General features: G+C 37.4%; 1 protein-coding gene across 4 annotated transcripts; it reads right to left on the reverse strand.

Annotated features, from left to right (window-relative positions):
- Nucleotides 1-723: 723 nt before the first annotated feature.
- On the reverse strand, nt 724-16,597 carry LOC103715946 (putative isoprenylcysteine alpha-carbonyl methylesterase ICMEL2). Of its 4 annotated transcripts, none has more exons than XR_015968778.1 (12): nt 16,220-16,543; nt 15,372-15,448; nt 15,077-15,146; nt 14,866-14,946; nt 14,662-14,736; nt 14,451-14,552; nt 12,976-13,113; nt 8,716-8,781; nt 8,384-8,611; nt 6,773-6,863; nt 3,939-4,121; nt 724-1,072 (listed from the first exon to the last, which is right to left on the reverse strand). XR_015968778.1 is itself a non-coding variant. In XM_008803746.3 (12 exons), exons 1-11 carry the CDS (start codon nt 16,450-16,452, stop codon nt 3,960-3,962), a joined length of 1,239 nt encoding a protein of 412 aa, XP_008801968.1. In that variant the 5' UTR covers nt 16,453-16,541; the 3' UTR covers nt 724-1,105; nt 3,939-3,959. The 4 variants fall into 4 exon arrangements, 3 of the variants coding, with proteins under 3 accessions (XP_008801968.1, XP_008801967.1, XP_089780875.1); XM_008803746.3 differs by having other exon boundaries at nt 724-1,105; nt 8,468-8,611; nt 16,220-16,541; XM_008803745.4 differs by having other exon boundaries at nt 851-1,072; nt 8,468-8,611; nt 16,220-16,597.
- Between the last annotated feature and the right edge of the window lie 1,118 nt (nt 16,598-17,715).

The raw sequence follows: 17,715 nt of genomic DNA on the forward strand, positions 1-17,715 counted from the left end.
GAAAATTTGTCATTATAATTTTAAATTAAAGTTACATTGTAGGATTATTTCATACTATGATATGTAAATATGATCATACAACATCATAATTATATAATATTTTTATGCATTGAGTGAGTTATAAACTCGTGTATGCGCGTATGTATATATATATATATATTAAAAATGAAAGCTCTAAGTTGGCAGTCTGTCGTATGGGCATATGTACGTACATCCGCCACATATGTACATCTATAGAATAATTGGGAAGCTTTAGTTTAAATCGAGAAGAAACAAGCATTTTGCTTCCATCTCTCCCATGTTTCGTTTGCTTTGTTCGTCCCTGCACTCCCGCCATTAATGTTGAAGCTTCCTCACTTTTGATCTCAACCCTCCCTTCGACGGCGGCACCGACTCCTGATCTTTGCCATTAAGGTTTCTAGTCTATGTTTTTCTAGTCCATCTTTGCCATTAGCTTTGGCGGTCTGGCGCACAGCGCATTCGGCTATGTAGAAAGCCCATGGCTAGAAGAATTAGAAAGGGCTTGAAATCCTGAGCTGAGACACTCCTGGAGAGTATAGGTCTATAGGCTACATACGGAAGTTGTTAAACGATAGCTTTTTCAGAAGAGGGAACAAGCTCAGAAAACAGTGAGAGCAACTGAAGCAGGAACATTGTGTCTCCCTCTGACGGTGGCCAGAACTCGTTGCCAAGCAAATACGCTGAAATAGACACCCACAAGCATACACAGCAACGTCATCTAGAAATTAAAATGTATACTGAACCAAAGTGGATTTCAATCCACCTACATCAGCGACAAATGGTTTTTATAAGAGACTTCTTTTTCTACATAAAATATTGCAAAAGAAAATGCCCGCAATAGTCAAATCAAATATCCTCATTTTTTGGCATCACCATCATTCATGCTGGCCAAAAATGGTTTACTTTCATGTTCATGCATCATTTCACTCGGCATCGTAAGCGTCATTTAAGTGTTGAGAGATGATTGCGTTTTAGTTCAGGTTCCTGTGCAGCTTCTTCCCAGCATGGTAGCAATGCTGCAGCTTCTCTTAGTCCCATGGACCAGTTGAACCTGCTCGACAGGCAACCTCTCTGACATAAGAAACTAGAAAATCAAATATGAAGAATTCATAGTCAGTGTCCAATGTCGTCATGGTGTATTTCAAATTACAGAGTGCCTATACTATCGCATTTATAGTAAGTTTAGAAACAAATGCCTTTCTTATATAACCAGATAACTGCTGAACAGGAAAGAAATAATTTTCACTCTTCATCAATATCTCTACCTATAGAACTATATCCTATATCAGAGACCAATGATCAAGGTAAACCTTGAGCTATTCATAGATGGAATGATGTGCAAAAAAGTTGTACATAACTGAAATTTTCCCCAAAAAAACTAATATGTGTTGGTCATATACAGACCCTCTTGCTCATCAGAAAACCTTAACCATTCATTTAAGAACAGGACACAGAGAACAGGAATACTCTGTTGTTCAATTGGTGTAATATGCATATTTGGCGATATATCTGCAGCCTATCCCTAATAAAATGGAGATAGTCTAAGGGTTTGGCGATATATCTGCAGCCTATCCCAAATAAAATGGAGATAGTCTATGTTGTCTCAACATGCATACGCTCTAGTCCACAATGAAATGGAGGATAAACCTTTTCTATAGGTAATGCAAAGACAGACAAACATACAGCCATTCCTATATTTTAAAAACAAACAAACAAACAAAAAACACAGGGGGAGAAGACCCATGCGATGGCACTAAAATTAGACATTATGAAGATTTAGTACCTCCTCCCACTTGTAGAAGCACACCACACTCCACAAGCTATATTATGAAAATCCTTGCTCTGTGTCAGCCATGATCTGAAGATATTCTAAATTTGAAGGGTCAAATTTTCTTATACCTGTAAAGTTTATCATCAAGTGTTTTGTCTCATAGCTATTTTGACAACAAGATGCTAGCACTTAACCGGTTGCACACCATAAAAGCTAATATAAGAGAGCTGGACTATGTTAAGTGGACATGAGGTATCTAACAGAACAGACACTAGCCTTAAAGTAAAGTTTCGTGCAGCAACATGCAACATCATATTCCTAAGACACAACTGCTCAACTCCTCAAGGTTGTAGATAGAATACCTCAAGTTAAATTTTAGAAGTTCACCAACAAGAAGGCAAAATGAAAAATGAAGTTTCGGGAAGAAGATGAAGAAAATTCCATGATGAGAACAAGGCATTTGTGAAATTTTGAGTCTTTGAACATTAGGTGAATTATTTTCTTACTAATAAACCATCTAAATTTTTTGAAAATATTATCATTTAACATAGTTAATATCCCATTAGATTAAACAGTTAATTAACTGAGAATGTTTTGGACTGTGAAAGTTGGCTATCTCTCAAGAGATGGGAATCAAATAAATATAGATAGAACAAAAAATGTAAGGGCTAGGCTAGTTGGGGAGCCAATTGTACATATGGCACAGTCGACCATGCTATGCCATGAGTCTTCAACACTCAAAAGAATCCTATAAACCAAGAATTTAGTCCCGGTGGGATGGCAAGGCAGCAGACTACCCCAAGTGTCAGAACAGGGCACCATCTTGAGTGTTGGAGCGGGATCCAAACAGGACAGGGTCTGGGATGGAAAGGGACATCACCGTCCAGAGTGTTGGGATTCGGCAGTCCTATCCTACAGAAAACCTAGGACGACCCCATCCCACAAGATTTAAAACCCTTGCTACAAACATGAGACAAGTTAAGGAAATGGGGGGCCTCTCTCTTCTAGCAAACCAAGATTCTCATTAAAAGTAAAATATAAATGACAAGAAACTCATTTACAAAACATTAGTTACTAAAAGGTTAAACCAGCTGACAGGCTGCAACCAAGGCATGCATCATATTATGACAATATGTCAAAAGTATCCAGCTTTCTGAGTGTGCCTAAAGTTCCCTTGCTAGGAACTCAACATCAATTCTTACATGCTTGATTTCACATTCATAGCGAGCTGTAAACAACTGCTCAGTCCTTCCATGGAGACTTCTCAACAGGGAGAACATTTTAATTAGAAAAGTCTCAGAGGATTACGATGATGAATTGATGATATATTATATCCTTGATTAAAGATTGAATCTTTCTTTTTTAAAAAATTTGGAAACAGAAAATCTGTTTTCATTTTCTTTTCAGATTTCTTACAATAGAAAATATGTTTGGTTCCCTCTCTCTAAATTTTTAATAATAAGGGCACGTTCCTTGATGGACAAATATTATATTATAGTTATAATGTTATATAATACTATATATAGCAATAATAAGTTTATATTATAATTATTATATTATATTATATATAATAATAATAATATACATTATAGATAATTATAAAACTAATTATAATAATATAATAACTAGCTATAATATTATATATAATATAATATACAGTTATTATAATAATATTATAAATTAACATTATAATATATATTCTTATTATAATAATATCTCCTTAATAATTATATAATAATTAATATAATATTTATTATATTATAATAATATCCAACAATTATAATGGATATTATAATTATATTAATATAATTATATATTATATAATGATATTATTATAATTAATATTATATAATCATTATATATTTTTTAAAGAAACAAGAAAAAAAACGATACCAAGCAGGGCCTTAATTAGCCAACAACTTAACAATTTAAGAGAAGAAAAAAATAAGGACTATAATATTCCTTGTATTATGTACATCCATAATGTATTAAAATGTACCATTAAATATGTGATTTAATAAATCCACCAATGCATGCGTGCACATACTCTTCCTTGCAAGGATTGCACAAACAATAGAAAAATTAACCCAAAAAAAAAACATCAATGTGTGTGTGTGTAGATATAATGGCTAAAGGGCCATCTCACCTGGAGATCACTCCTGAGCACTCAAAAGGGACTTATTTGGCGAGCCATCTTCAGTTGCCACTCAAAAGCCAGTCGTCGTGCTCGAGGTGCTGCAGCATCTTTGGCAACTGCAATTGCATCACCAGCACGAATAACTGCTACTATATCTTCAAGCAGCTCATCTCTACCACCTCTAAGAGGATCCTACAAGTGCTCATCAATGAATTTTTCTGTTAGACAAATCCCTAGATAACAAGTTCAAGAAAACAAATATTAATTAGTGATTGGTCATGCTTCATCCATTCTGCCAGAAGTAAAAGGAAAAGCATTGAGATATGAAGGGTACCAAAAAGTTCTAGTAGTGACCTATACAACAGCATCAGAGAGCACTGGGCAATAATAACCAAAATAATAAAAATGGGAGAGATTTTCTAATTAGATAGGTTGGATTTACTAGGTTGTACTTAATCATTTGGTCTATCTAACATCAAGTCTATCAAAGCGGAAGGTAAGCACAAGTCATTCCTTGCTATTTCCTTACAAGTTTTAAGCTCTCTTCTCTATTCTAGCCAACCCAAATTATAGATCTGCTCCCATTGGAGTCGTCTTTGGCCAATGTTCCATGTGTCCAGACCATTTTTCTTACTTTATCCTTTAAAGGTTTCTTTGTAAACTGAGACATACTACTTCTGAATTTCCTTTTAGCTAGTAAGTTCTCTCGTTCTTCCTTAGTTGTTTGGAGCTGTGTTACACATGCCCCAACCAACTCAACATTTTTCCGCACTTTGTCCCCTACAAGGACGATTTGCAAATATAGACATGTTGCCTCTAAATATAATTATATGTAGCAGGTTCTCTTTGTTCTCCCTCGCCAATATACAATTCTCTAGTATCTTCACATCCTATGCTCTCCATGGCTCAACATTGTAGACCATCACATCTTACTCTAACAGCTCAAATCAATACTCTACAATGGCAAAGCACCCCAGAGGTGCTTTTCAATTTCTTTGCATTGATTTCCTATTTTTGGAAATCCTTTATACACTTATATAATAAAGAAAACTAGCACAGAAAAAAGGAACATATGATGAGTAAATATACAGCCAATCATTTCTAACTGTATCATGCTTCAACCGACCTAAACTAGTATCTTTAATGATTCCAACTTAACAGTTCACCCCTTCCCTCTTCCAAATTCATTCAAGTAGCTCATAATGTCCAAAAAACATGTACGAAGGGCCTCAACACAGATTTTGAGCAATTAGTACATTGGTAATATTGCAAAATCGTAAGAAAAGAGGACATACTTCCCAAGTGCCATTGGACCGATCTATCTGAAACAAGGTCACTCCATCATGCTACTAGTCTACCTTTATTTAGGTGTAGTAAGGGTCATATCTCACTTTGTGTAGAGTAGCAATTTTGTCTTGATGGAGCTTACACTCGTGTGAGTCAAAAGTAAACATGGGGCTCTATTTCAATTTGACTCTCTGGTTTCTAATACAGATCTAAGAGATGAAAGCAGTTCCCTATATCAAAACTTGTCATCTTCACTCTTGGCTTAGGTTTTCTACAAGTCAAATGTTAAAGGGTTGCTCCCCAAATGCACAAACCTTTAATTAAAGGAATAAAAAATAGGTCATTGTGGACCCAAAAATTAGCCTCTTTGGTCTCATGGCAGGCTCCTATAAGGCCTGTTGCATAAATTTGCCTTGATTATGAATTGGGCATTGATTTGGAGGGTTGATGTCAGCTGTCAAGTAGTAGTAGATGTATGTTCAATCCTTCCATGCAGCCTTATCAACTTAGTAAGAGGCAATGACTTTCTGATGCGAATTGCTTGGATGATAATGATGATGAGAACACCTCTCCATCCAACTTCTTGCCAAACCTGAAAATCCTTATCTGGATAATAAGTTCAACATTTTCAACCCAGACACCCCATTTCTTTCTCATGGCACTGTTATCTTGCACAATGACATTATCACCTATACTCGCACATGGAACTACTTCAAACGTTCCAGATATTTCACCTCCAACAACAACATCATCATCATTGTAGATCCTCCTTGAGGACACTTCTGTACCTGTGCAAGCTTATGGGTTCTGCCAGAAGCCCTTTTTCTATGTTTTTTGAAGCTTGTATATTTGAAATTTTGGATGATTCTAATCACGGGCATGTAGCTATATTATCTCACTTCTCTTGTATGATTGGTATTTTCACTAAAGAAATTTGAAGATTTACTGCTTCCCTAAATCTTTGAGAGTTTTGTATATCTTTTTCCAGTGCTGAGTCTCATGTTAGACAGCGTTGTATATCCTTTTCCAGTGATGAGTCTCATGTTAGTGATACCTCAATACCAAAGCAAGATCTTGTTATTACAGAGGAGACTCTTCATAAATCTTAAAAACTGATGTGAAAAATTGTGTCATTAACAGCCAGCTGATGTACACATCACAGTCTCTGTCTTAAGACAGTTTAAGAGAGTCATATAGATCATAAGGACAAAAATAAAACCAATTAATTTAGCATCTATACAAATTTTAATAAAAAATTCGCAGCTCAAAAATATGCTAAGTCCATGAGGTTACAAAGTTCAATGACTCCATCAGAGAAAAGGACCAGCAATCAACAGTATTCTAAAATGCAGATTACCAAGTCTGAACTCATCTGCCATTAAGAATGCATGTAATGCATCTTGCACATAATGACTATGAGGATAGAGAGAAGAAAGAATATAACTACGCAAATAAATGCTGTTCAGATGAATTATGAACCAGAGGAAAAGTATAAAGAAGTAAACTACAATATCGTAGTCATAGAACAATACAATGGCTCTTGCAAAAAAAATTACCTGTAAAAACAAATCTGTGTGTGTTTTGCCTTCATATAATACTAATTTAGCTTTAGCACCAACCATCTGAAGGGCATCCACAAAATCTTTGCTGCATACAGAATCAGGTGAGTAACCAGTGACTGCCAACAACTAGACTTTGGCTTGGGAGGGGAAAGCTTCATGCATGAATTATATACAAATACAATGTAATGAATAAGATTCCCAACAATAATGAAGAGAGAAACAAAGGACAATCAAAGTTTAGAAGAGGAAGAAGAAGAAGAAACGGACATATGATTCCCAAAAATAACGAAGAGGGAAACAAAGGACAATCAAAATTTAGAAGAGGATGAAGAAGAAGAAGAAACAGATAAGGAAAAATAGGGCAAGTGGCTGCATCATCTGTTGCTAATAACATAACTGATAAAAGTTTGGTCAGATTGATCAATATTAACTACTTATAAACGTTCATCTTTCTCATAACTGCCTCGAGATAAATGTTATTGTTAAGCATTAGAAATTTTGTTAATTGTTCCATACAGCATGCAGATTAGAAAATGCTCCAGTCAAAGCAGAGCTGAAAAAGCCGTGATTAATCAATAAATATCATATCCAGATGTCAGTGACATAGGAAAAGAATCAAAAAAAGCTTGGTTTTGTTGGGGACCTTCATTGGTCAGTTTAAAGAAATTGTAATGTCACTAAATGCTTTGATATACAGACTATGCAAAGAGTATGTTCTGATGTGGTTTGCTCTAAGGATTAAATCAACAAGAAAACAGCTCATACTAAACTGATCTAAGCAATAATATATATAACAAAAAAATTCACAAGGTAGCAATAGGAGTTTTATTGCTAGAGGGAGATAGGGAAATTTAAAGAAGAAAGAAGAAAGAAAAAAGGAATATAAACAGGAAAAGAAAGGGAAAGGAAGAAGTGCTAAAAAGAAGACATATAAGCCCATGCCAAACTGAGCCAGATCAGTGCAAAGCAACAAAAATCAATACCCTGCAATTGCAGCAGACGTGCATGCCAATGCTGGCACCAGACTGACAAGGCATGGTCGCCATGTAGTAGCACTTGAATCCTTAACTAATCGTGTCAGCAGATGTAGCCATTAATAGATATAAATAATGAATAAGGATTTATAGAGTCAAAAATTGAAACAAGTTGTCGAGATATGGCTTCATGGTCTATTTAAGATTTACCATCAGAATATGGGGATAGAATAAAAACGAAGGTTTTAAGTGCCTGCTCATGTCAGGCCAGTATCAGACTCTACCAGGATGGGCACAAGGTCAGCAAAACAAACATTAAATCATTCCTTTTTAAATATAGCAAAGTTTTCTAAATTTTAAAACTTTTTAATATTTTGGTTTCTGCAGGGTTTGGCAAATGCATCTGCAATGCAGTGCATGGTACATGTCATGCCCACTAATGACCGACACTCCCCTCAGCATCAATAGCTAAAACCTTAGAATAAATAAAATATTGCACGTCATAACTTGAATTTAAAAATGAAAATGATTAATATACATAATACTGTTTTTCCCCCATACTTGTACACTAAGACTCATGTTCAATGGTTGTCTGATATATTATAATGATTTTAAAAAGGGAAAAGGATACCTCTTTCAGTCAAGACAATTTTGTATCCCTTTTGCATTTAAAGACTGCATACTCCAACATCCTGATATATCTAATGAGACCAACCTGGCAGAAGATGGTATAGAATAGTCGGCTGTTCCATGGAAAAGAATGATATAAGGAAGTTGAGGAATTGCTTGTCTGACACTTGAGTCCTGTACAACAACTTCTGGAGAATAACGCCTTAAGGATTCCTCCCCTTCCATTATGCTGATAAAATTTGATATAACTTTTCTTTAGTTCAATCTTATAAGAGAAATGGAACCTTAAACAAAATGCATTATCAGAACTTAACGAGGCAGTGGAATAAGCACCTGAGAAAGATGCTGCGATACAGACCACGTTTATGGAAGTGATCGACCAGGTTCAGCATGTTGTATCTGTTAATAGAACTACTAAATTGAGCCTCAAGAATGCTGATTGAGGTGTATAATGTATGGCTTAAACTAAAAATAAAACTTATGCAAAATTCATGGAGCAATAAAATAGAAAAATATCCAGCTATTTCTGCTTGGGCAACAATCTAGGATATCAGATGAGGGAAGAGTCCCAGGAGGGAAATACCAGCTTATATTCGAGACACAAGTTAATGAAATTGGATACCAAACATATGCTGAATTAGGACGTAAAGGCATCAATTTATTGTTTGTCAAATATTTGCAGTGCTTCAAACTTATCATATTATGATTTATCATACTTTTATTACAAAACAACATAATAAAGTATCCCCTTCACCAAAGATTACAATAATCATGTCACTGCACATAATAAAACTAATTACAGAGTAAAATTTTGCACCCGGTGTTCTAGATAGAAATTATAAAAATAAATATCAGCTAACTAGGCAATTTCATCGCACAGTATTGGCACTATAACCATGCAGAGACGTGTCCACATACATACATAGATGGGGGAAAAGTTAATAGCTGTGAAGCAATGTTTAGTCTAAACATTTTCAAGTGCATTATATATCAAGAAGTATTATAACAATATTGTGATGCTACTGATATTTTTCTAAAGCAACATAGACCTCAATTCCTACAGTAAATAGCAACTACACACAGAGTGAGATGAATTCATGTCTGCTGGAAAAGGAGGTGACAATAAGTACTATCCTAGCAGTATCCTCTTTGGACATGTTGGAAAACAAGCACTTGATAAATGAACTTTGTATTCCTGGGCTGCCTAGAGTCCAGCACAAGTCTTATTGCTCCACAAGGCAGACCTGTTCACTCCAACCCGCAGAAAGGAAGAATGATTTTCAAAAATCAAGTCCAACAGAGCTACTCCAATATAATCAGAGTTAAATATCAGATTTTTGGAGTTACTTAAAGTAAATGTAAGATTATTCAAGTGAAAAAGGAACTTTCTTAATAGTCTTAGCATGTGAAAGTTGCAAGGTGCACCTTTCAAAATCTAGGCTGAAAGGTCCTATAATGCACTCACAATTTATGGTTCCTCTTCTTTGCTCTTCTGATAGTGGGAAGGTAGAGTCCACTCGACCAGAATTATATGGCTAGTTTCAGAGTGCCGATGGACCACTTTGCATGGAGGCAGCTCAAGGTCTTTTTGAAGATATGCAAGATGACCAACTCCATAACTTGGTTCTTGTTGATAATTTTCATGAAATGAAGGCAATCTATGATAATAACCCGTAGAATAGAATAAGGGAGAAGGTTCCATGAAAAAAATATTTATTGCAGCTGATCAACAAAGACAAAAGTGCAGAAGAAGCATTTGAGTTGAGTAATAAAGAATGGAGAAAATGATCTGCTAATAGTGAAATTTCAAAGGAGTAATCCATGAATTTTAATTACGATCATGGGCCCCAGAGATAGGTCTTTGTTATGAAAGTACAGGAAAAAGACTCTATATAAGATGCCTGTGCTTATGATTTAACACCCATAATGTGTTTCAGTAGTTAGAGAAATAGGGGCTGGATTTGTGGATCTCATATATAGCAAAGTGAAAACCAGCAAAAAGGAAGGCTGTAAAGCAAAATAAAGGGCTAAAAGCATGAAAAAATATTGACAAAGAAGAAAAAAAAGTCCAATAATGGTTTAGCAAGGACTATGATTATTGTCTATGAAGAGTACACATGAACAAGAACTATGCAGGTAGAGGAAACACCTCAAAATCCTCAACATGGTGATAGGGAAAGAAGAGGAGAGAGCACTAGAGCTAAAAAGTGCTTTCTCAGCAGAAAGGTAAGGAAAACTTAATTTCTTTCTAGATTAGGAAGAAAAATAGCAAATGGAGGAGAGAACTAACATTATGCTTGTGGGAGGCCTTTAAATACTTTTGAAGATTTTCAAGGAGCAAAGAGGTCTATGCAAGATTTGCAGGGAAGGACAGTACTGTAAAGTTAGGGAGGGAAAGGAAAAGAAGTCCCAAAATGCCCAGCCAAAGAACCCCCAGGGCTCTGATGTTTGACATCTATCTCTGATCAGAAATCAGCAATGGACTCTGTCCAAAGATCTTGCTGAAAGCCTCAGAAATTTCTTGATTGCATGTCCCATTTGTCGTCAGCTAATGGTCACCAAAAATTTGGCAATTATTCAGCAGAAAGGACATGACATTCTCATGTAACAACAGGTTCAACCAAATTAAAAGATGAAATTAATGATGACCAAGTTTCTCAGATGGGTCCCTGAAGCTTCAAGATAATAATCCAATGGTAGTTTGGTGACTTTTATAGATTGAAATTTGACAAACAAATATAATGAAATGAATTACCTTATTAGGGCATATATTCAATATATCCAAACCAAAGACTTATACCCAACTAACCTACCAATCCACTAAGTTTTTAGTCTATACAAACTCCCAACATGTAATCCATGTAAAAGAGTAACATAAATAATTTAAACAAAAACTTTTAACCATGGTCGGTGGAACCGTCCTGAACCACCTAGTTCGGGGAGTACCGAGCCATACTAGCGGCAGACCAGTATGGTTCCGACAACCAAAACGAGAAACTGGTGATGAAAGAGGAGAAGGAGAAGGAAAGGGAGGAAAAGAGAGAGAGAGCAAGGAAAGAAGGGAGAGGGAGAGGAAGGAAGAAAGAGGGAGGTTGGCGGCTCCCTAACCCTCCGTTGACCTCCGCCACCCTCCTCTCTCCCTCCCTCCCTCTTTCCGTTTTCTCTCTCTCTCTCTCTATTTTTCTCTCTCCAGTTCTTCCTCTCCCCTACATCATCTATTGTGTCGGTATGGGCCTGGCACAAAACGGCATAGGGGTGTACCAACCCGTGCGACCGGACAACCGGTCCGAGCCCCAATTCCAGTACTGCAATTCTTGCTTTTAATAGATCAAGGACTATAAGCCCATTAACACAATTTAATTGCACCAGGATCTGCTGAACCGGTCGTACCGTATTGGTACCGGTAGCACCGGTACGGTACAGCCATAGAATTCGATTCCGACCCCAAAGTACCGGTGCGAACCGATCCAGTTCGAACCTGTACAAGCCCGGTACCGGCACCGATGAAGAAGAAGAGGAAAGAAGAGGAAGAAAGAGGAAGAAAGAGGAAGAAAGAAGAGGAAGAAGAAAAAGAAGACGAGGAAGAAATAAAAGGAGAAGAAGAAGCCTACCTGTAGCATCGGGCCTTGGGCCGACCTCCTCCCTCGGGCCGACGAGGATCATCCATCTTGCTCGCGGTTCCGGCTCCTTTTTTGCTCGCGGGAGAAGGGGGGAAAGAGAGGAGAAGAGAGGAGGAGAGAGAAGAAGAAAGGAGAGGAAGAGAGTTCGGAGAGGAAGAAGAGAAGGAAAAAAAAAGGCGTCCGCATGCAGGGCAGCGCGCCCACGCACAAGGCAGCCCGTGCACGATTGCACGTGCAGGGAACCATGCCCGCACGCGGGGCAGCGAGCTCACGAGGCACCGCGCGCAAGCGCGAGCCCACGCAGCCGCATGTGGGCTTTTAATGCCACAGAGTGGCATTAAATGCCACTGTAGCTAAAATACGCACGCACGTCGCAGATTTTTTTTTTTTTTTTTTTTTTTTTTGCGGTTCACCAGTTTGGTACCGGTTGGTTCGGTAACGGTCCCCACCGGTACGTCGGTTCGGTCGGTTCCGCGTACCTTGAATTGCACATATTTGGATGCTGACATGATGAGCTATAAGTACTCAAGTCACATCAATTTCTGAAGATGTTAGCAATCTGGCTAATGAATTGGCAATGTGAGCTTTCATTTGGACCTTTCAGGCAGCTTGGCTAATGAATTGGCTACTGACATGTATCTCCTAATAATGTTTTGTACAAACTAGAATGTCATACTCCAGTACTGCCTATTATCATTTTGTACATGTTGGTTGCAGAACCAGGCCTCAGAAGTAAATATGGCAATCATGAAAACCATATTTTTCTCTGCAGTTGGTTTTACTTTTATCTTAGAATTTGAAATTCAAACATGGCAAACAGACAATTTTGATGGAATGCAACACAAATGCTAGTTCATGTCTGTGTTTGTTACATTTGCAAGGAGGTGATTTCTGCAGGAAATCAGACTTGCTCGACAGCAATGCAAAAGGTTCATCAGATAAAGACAGAAAGTAATAAATTTTGAAAACCCACCCGCCAGATAAACCAAAGTATGCTTTTATTTGGGAGACACTCCAAGTAATGCTCTCTCCAGCAGATTCTTTAATTGCCTGATCCAAGAGTGTGCAGGCAGCGATATGTGCACCTGCTGATTGTCCCATCAAATATACCCTACACAATTAGTTATGGAAAGTCAACAATAAGCAAGTGTGGTGGAAATTAGCTAACTCAAGAATGCAAAAAGCGATACTCCTTGGGCAAGTTGCATTCTAGAATACCTGAAGGTTCTATCCAGAAGCCCACCAATAGAACTAAATCATTAGGTTTTCTTTTTAAAAAAGTTGACATGAAATAACTATTGAGATTAAACCCATTAGCTTATGTAGTTCACGCCCATCAATCGACCTAATCACTGACATTAGATACGGATTAACTACTTGGAACTTGGTTTTCACTCTGGTGTATCCAAACATCTATTCATTTAAATCGCACACCTTTTTAACTACTCTTCTTTTGGAGAAAATTAATACAATTTGCAAAAACAGTTAATTCCTAGGCTTTTAGAATCAAACTGGGGCCAATCAAATTAGCTATTCCACCAGATAATGACCTAGGCTGTATGCCAGAGGATCATTTAAGCCACAGGCCAAATCAGTCCATCACCTGGCTCAACTGATTGAGAGATGGCTTGACATTTTGGAAGATGCTTGGTTGGGCAAGCCCCTAGCTTGACTTATTCAAAATATAAATGGTCTCCATAGCTCCAACCAGAAAAACCTCCTCTCTCTCACACACATGCACACCCTAACACACATTCAGATAACATGGAAAAGGAAGATCATACCACTCCTCCATAAGCTTATGTATTCAACTGGTGTGCTTTTTCCCTGTCCTAGATACATGCATATCCCATGCTTTTATTCTCTCAAGATCCCTGAAGTCATGTACTCTATTAAGTATATCTGAGCTTCTCCTTTACTACAAGGAAGCGATGAGATCTTCCATGGAGTAACCAAACTGAGATAATCCAATGAGAAGATTAGTGAAAAAGTCATTTCCTTTTCAAAACATTCAGCATATTTTTTTCACTCGGTTGTTTACTTTTTGAGGCCAAATCTGGATAAATAAATTAGTAATGGTCTCAAGAAGTTAAACTTGAGTTTTAACCTGAATTAGTTTGAATTAGGATCCAGATCCTTGATTCCTTAAATTCAATTCTTCCTATCACTTTACGATCCAGAGCTAGGCTGAGGTAGGGCTAAATCAGATCTGATCTGCTGGCAACTCTATGTTGATGTTGAAAAATCACAATTGCTAAGCCTCCAAAATGAAGTTTCATATGACTGCCAGTTCACATGACTCCTTGCAGCTTCTTTAATTAAGAGTCCAAAAAAAAAATCTTTTTAATCAATTTAGGAAACCCAATTATGCAAATATATCACAAATAACTATCATGCTTCATGACCCTCAGATAGCCTATCTGATGCTACTAAACTAAAGATCCATACCGCTCAGGGTCACCTCCATAGCTGGCAATGTTATTGCATATAAATGAGATTCCTTCAGAAGCATCTTTTATCATATCGCTTATGGTCCCTTGAGGAAAGTTTCTGCAATAATACACCAGCCATAAGAACAATGAAGCAATAAAGATCATGTCCCATGTCTAAGTCACATAAGTGCAGATGTACGTTTATAATTGTATTCCAACATCGATACCTATAATCAATGCATGCAACTATAATATCTCTTTCTGCCAACCGCCTCCCTAGAAGAGCACCCCATGCTTTGTAACTGAACCAAAAAAAAAAAAAAAATGTTTCAATGCTACTGTCAAACAATTGAACAAGGAAAAGATACCAAATGGTTTGCCACAAAATTTCCTAGAATATACTATTGGATACAAGGTATAATTCCACTCACCCAATAATCCAGGCCCCACCAGTTACAAATGCCACAACTGGCTTTGGTCCATTGCTATCTATTGGCAGATATAGATCCAACCTGCAAAAAGAAAATTGCAGTCGACTCTCACTCATAGACAAATAATAGGAATATATATGCTTGTGCAAGTAAATCTTAGAGCATGAATACACAAAGGATATAGCATTCAGATTTCAGTCTTACAACTTACCGATTTCTGGGCTGTTCACCATAGACTACACTTCTACGGACCTGGGTTGAAAAAAAATAGTAATATCCAACTGTAATGTATGAAAACGTCAGCTAAATAGATAACAATATATGAACCGGAGGCAGTTATCTAAAAAAGCTAATTCCAAGATAAGCTATTAAATGAAACATTCAATTGTAAGTTCTCTTTAAGAAAAGCAAATAATGATTAGTTAAAAGCCGCACATAGATCAAGAAGATTTCAGAAAACATTTTTGATGAAATCACATAAGATCATCTTTAATGAAGTCACAAACCTTGTAGGAAACCTGGCATGAGTAAGATAGCATAACACGCAAGGGCAAGAAATTTTGTCATCCACCGGTACCCTATCCTGAACAAAGTCAAATATTAAAAAAAGTATATAAACCATAGTAAAAAAAGTTACAGATATAACATTTTGCATTTATTGTAAAATATATTAGAAGCAAAATAAGCTAAGATATCCACAAATTGGCACTTGAAGTAATTTGAAAAAAATAGCTATCACTAAAGAGATAAGAAAGAACATATATGAAGCTTTAAACAATTTTGGCTTTAAGAGCATATTTTTAATGTTTATTACTATAATTCTCGCAAGGTAGTTTCTTCCACTTTTCTCTGCTTTTTTTCAAGCGCTTCTTCTGTCTCCCACAGCATGCATGTTGAATCGGCATCAAAGTTGATGCAAAATTAAATAATCGAAGTGTGGCATCTATAACCAACGAAATCGTAGTATGCACATGATTATTCCCATAATACACTTGGAAAAGTAGTTAGACACTTGCGATCATCCAATTCGACTAATGTTTTTTCTTACCCCCCCTCTCCGAGAACTATGCGGACAACACTTATTTAAGAACAAGTCGGCAGCATATTTTCGTTTCTTCTTTTTAAGAATTGGCATCTGTCATGCCCGTGGGGAGGAAGAGCCACGGAGACGGATTGGTGGCCGAAGAGCAAATCTACCCAAATAGCTTTACGAAGCCCCAGTAATTGTCATGTCAAAACATAATCTAACAAGCAGATCCATTATCTAGAACAAAAGGCATAAAGAAATTGAAATGGGGATCAAAAGAAAACCCAAATATCTTATGTTGGAAATATGGTGTAAAAATCTACGTACCCGAGGTATTTCAGGAGAGTGAGAGCGAGGCGAGTAATGAGATAAGTCTCGGCGGCGGCGTGGCCGACGTCCCGGCTGAAAGAGGGGCGGCGCGAGGGGGAAGGGAGCGCGAGGGAGAGATCGCCGGAGGCCCTCCGCCGCATGCTGCTGGAGGGGCTCCAGCGGAGGAAGGGTTTCTCAAGATTCGCGTCCTCCATGGCGGCCGGCCTGCCATCGCCGCCGTTTTCGGCCATGGCGCACGAGTGAGGGAGCTTCGATGGAATCGAGGCTCTGGAGAGAGATGAAAATGCGGAGAGAGTTTCTTTTCCGTTCGTGTTATCTGGTTTTTTTGTTAAAAGTTTTAAACGGACGAAGAGGCGGACGGAAAGAGCAGTAGGACCCACACGGGACAACCGAATACTGGGGAGACAAGGGGGATGTTTGCTTTTTGTTTCTGGACCTCTTTGGAGGGAAAGGACGGGCTTGCTGCTTTCAACTACTTGTTATTTCCTTAAAAATAATAAAGAAAGGCCAGACATACGCCTTGCACTCGTCGACTTTATTCTTTTATGAAATATTATGCCTAATTCAAGAGACTTTGTGACGACGATTTTATTTTGCCATCATTTAATTTTGTTTCTTTTACTTATTTATGTGTGAATAAATATAAAAAATTAAGCCATGAATATCTATATAGAGACAAACAATGCCACTGATCTCTGTGGCTCATCATTTTGATGATTCTAGACCAACTATAGTTCCATGCCAAAGCTCCTACATAATTTTTTTTTTAATTTTATTGGCCGCATCTATACTCGTATGAGTCGTCATTGTACCCAAAAAATAATATTTTATTTTAATAACTGCCTAATTTGTTTTCAAATTCCGAATTTATAATTATGGTTAACATTTATTAGTTTATTAAAAAATAAAAGCTAATGTAGGCAACTAATCAGTATTTTATTTGCTAATCTGAAGGCTGTCATGGCCAGGTTACAATTTTATATTAAAATCTCATGGGATGCGTTAGTGGATGGACTCGTGCTTCTTCGGAGGGTAGAGCTGATGGTGGATGTAGTGCCGGCATAGACTTCTCTACGCTCCTAAAGTCCTATTTGCTGGTTTCTTACAGAAGCCATGGTACTTCTCAAATCAAAATTGCCCTCTTCTCCGCACCGAATTGTGGCTGGGGGACCAAATTAGAAGAAACTCGAAGGTGCTACCAGCCAAAGGTGGCAAGGTGGCCTCAGATCTGGCATCATGTCTGCACCTGGATATATAAAAAAAAAAAAAAAGGAAAAGGCATCAAAAAGACACGCGTAACGTGAAAAAGATGAGGCCCACCGCTTGCCCCTAGTCAAGGGCCGAAGGGGGGAGAAGGGAATCACAGGTACCATCTAGAAGATAATATATATCGGTGAGATATAGATACCAAAAGCTTTTCGAGATCTTTTTTTTTATTATTTTTTTTGGATGTATTTATATTTGTTGGGGGGGAATAAGATTTTTTCCCAAAT

This window comes from Phoenix dactylifera, chromosome 1 (assembly GCF_051530095.1).
Source record: "Phoenix dactylifera cultivar Ajwa chromosome 1, Ajwa_hap1_PhDact_Kaust_v1.1, whole genome shotgun sequence".
Classification (NCBI taxonomy): domain Eukaryota; kingdom Viridiplantae; phylum Streptophyta; class Magnoliopsida; order Arecales; family Arecaceae; genus Phoenix; species Phoenix dactylifera.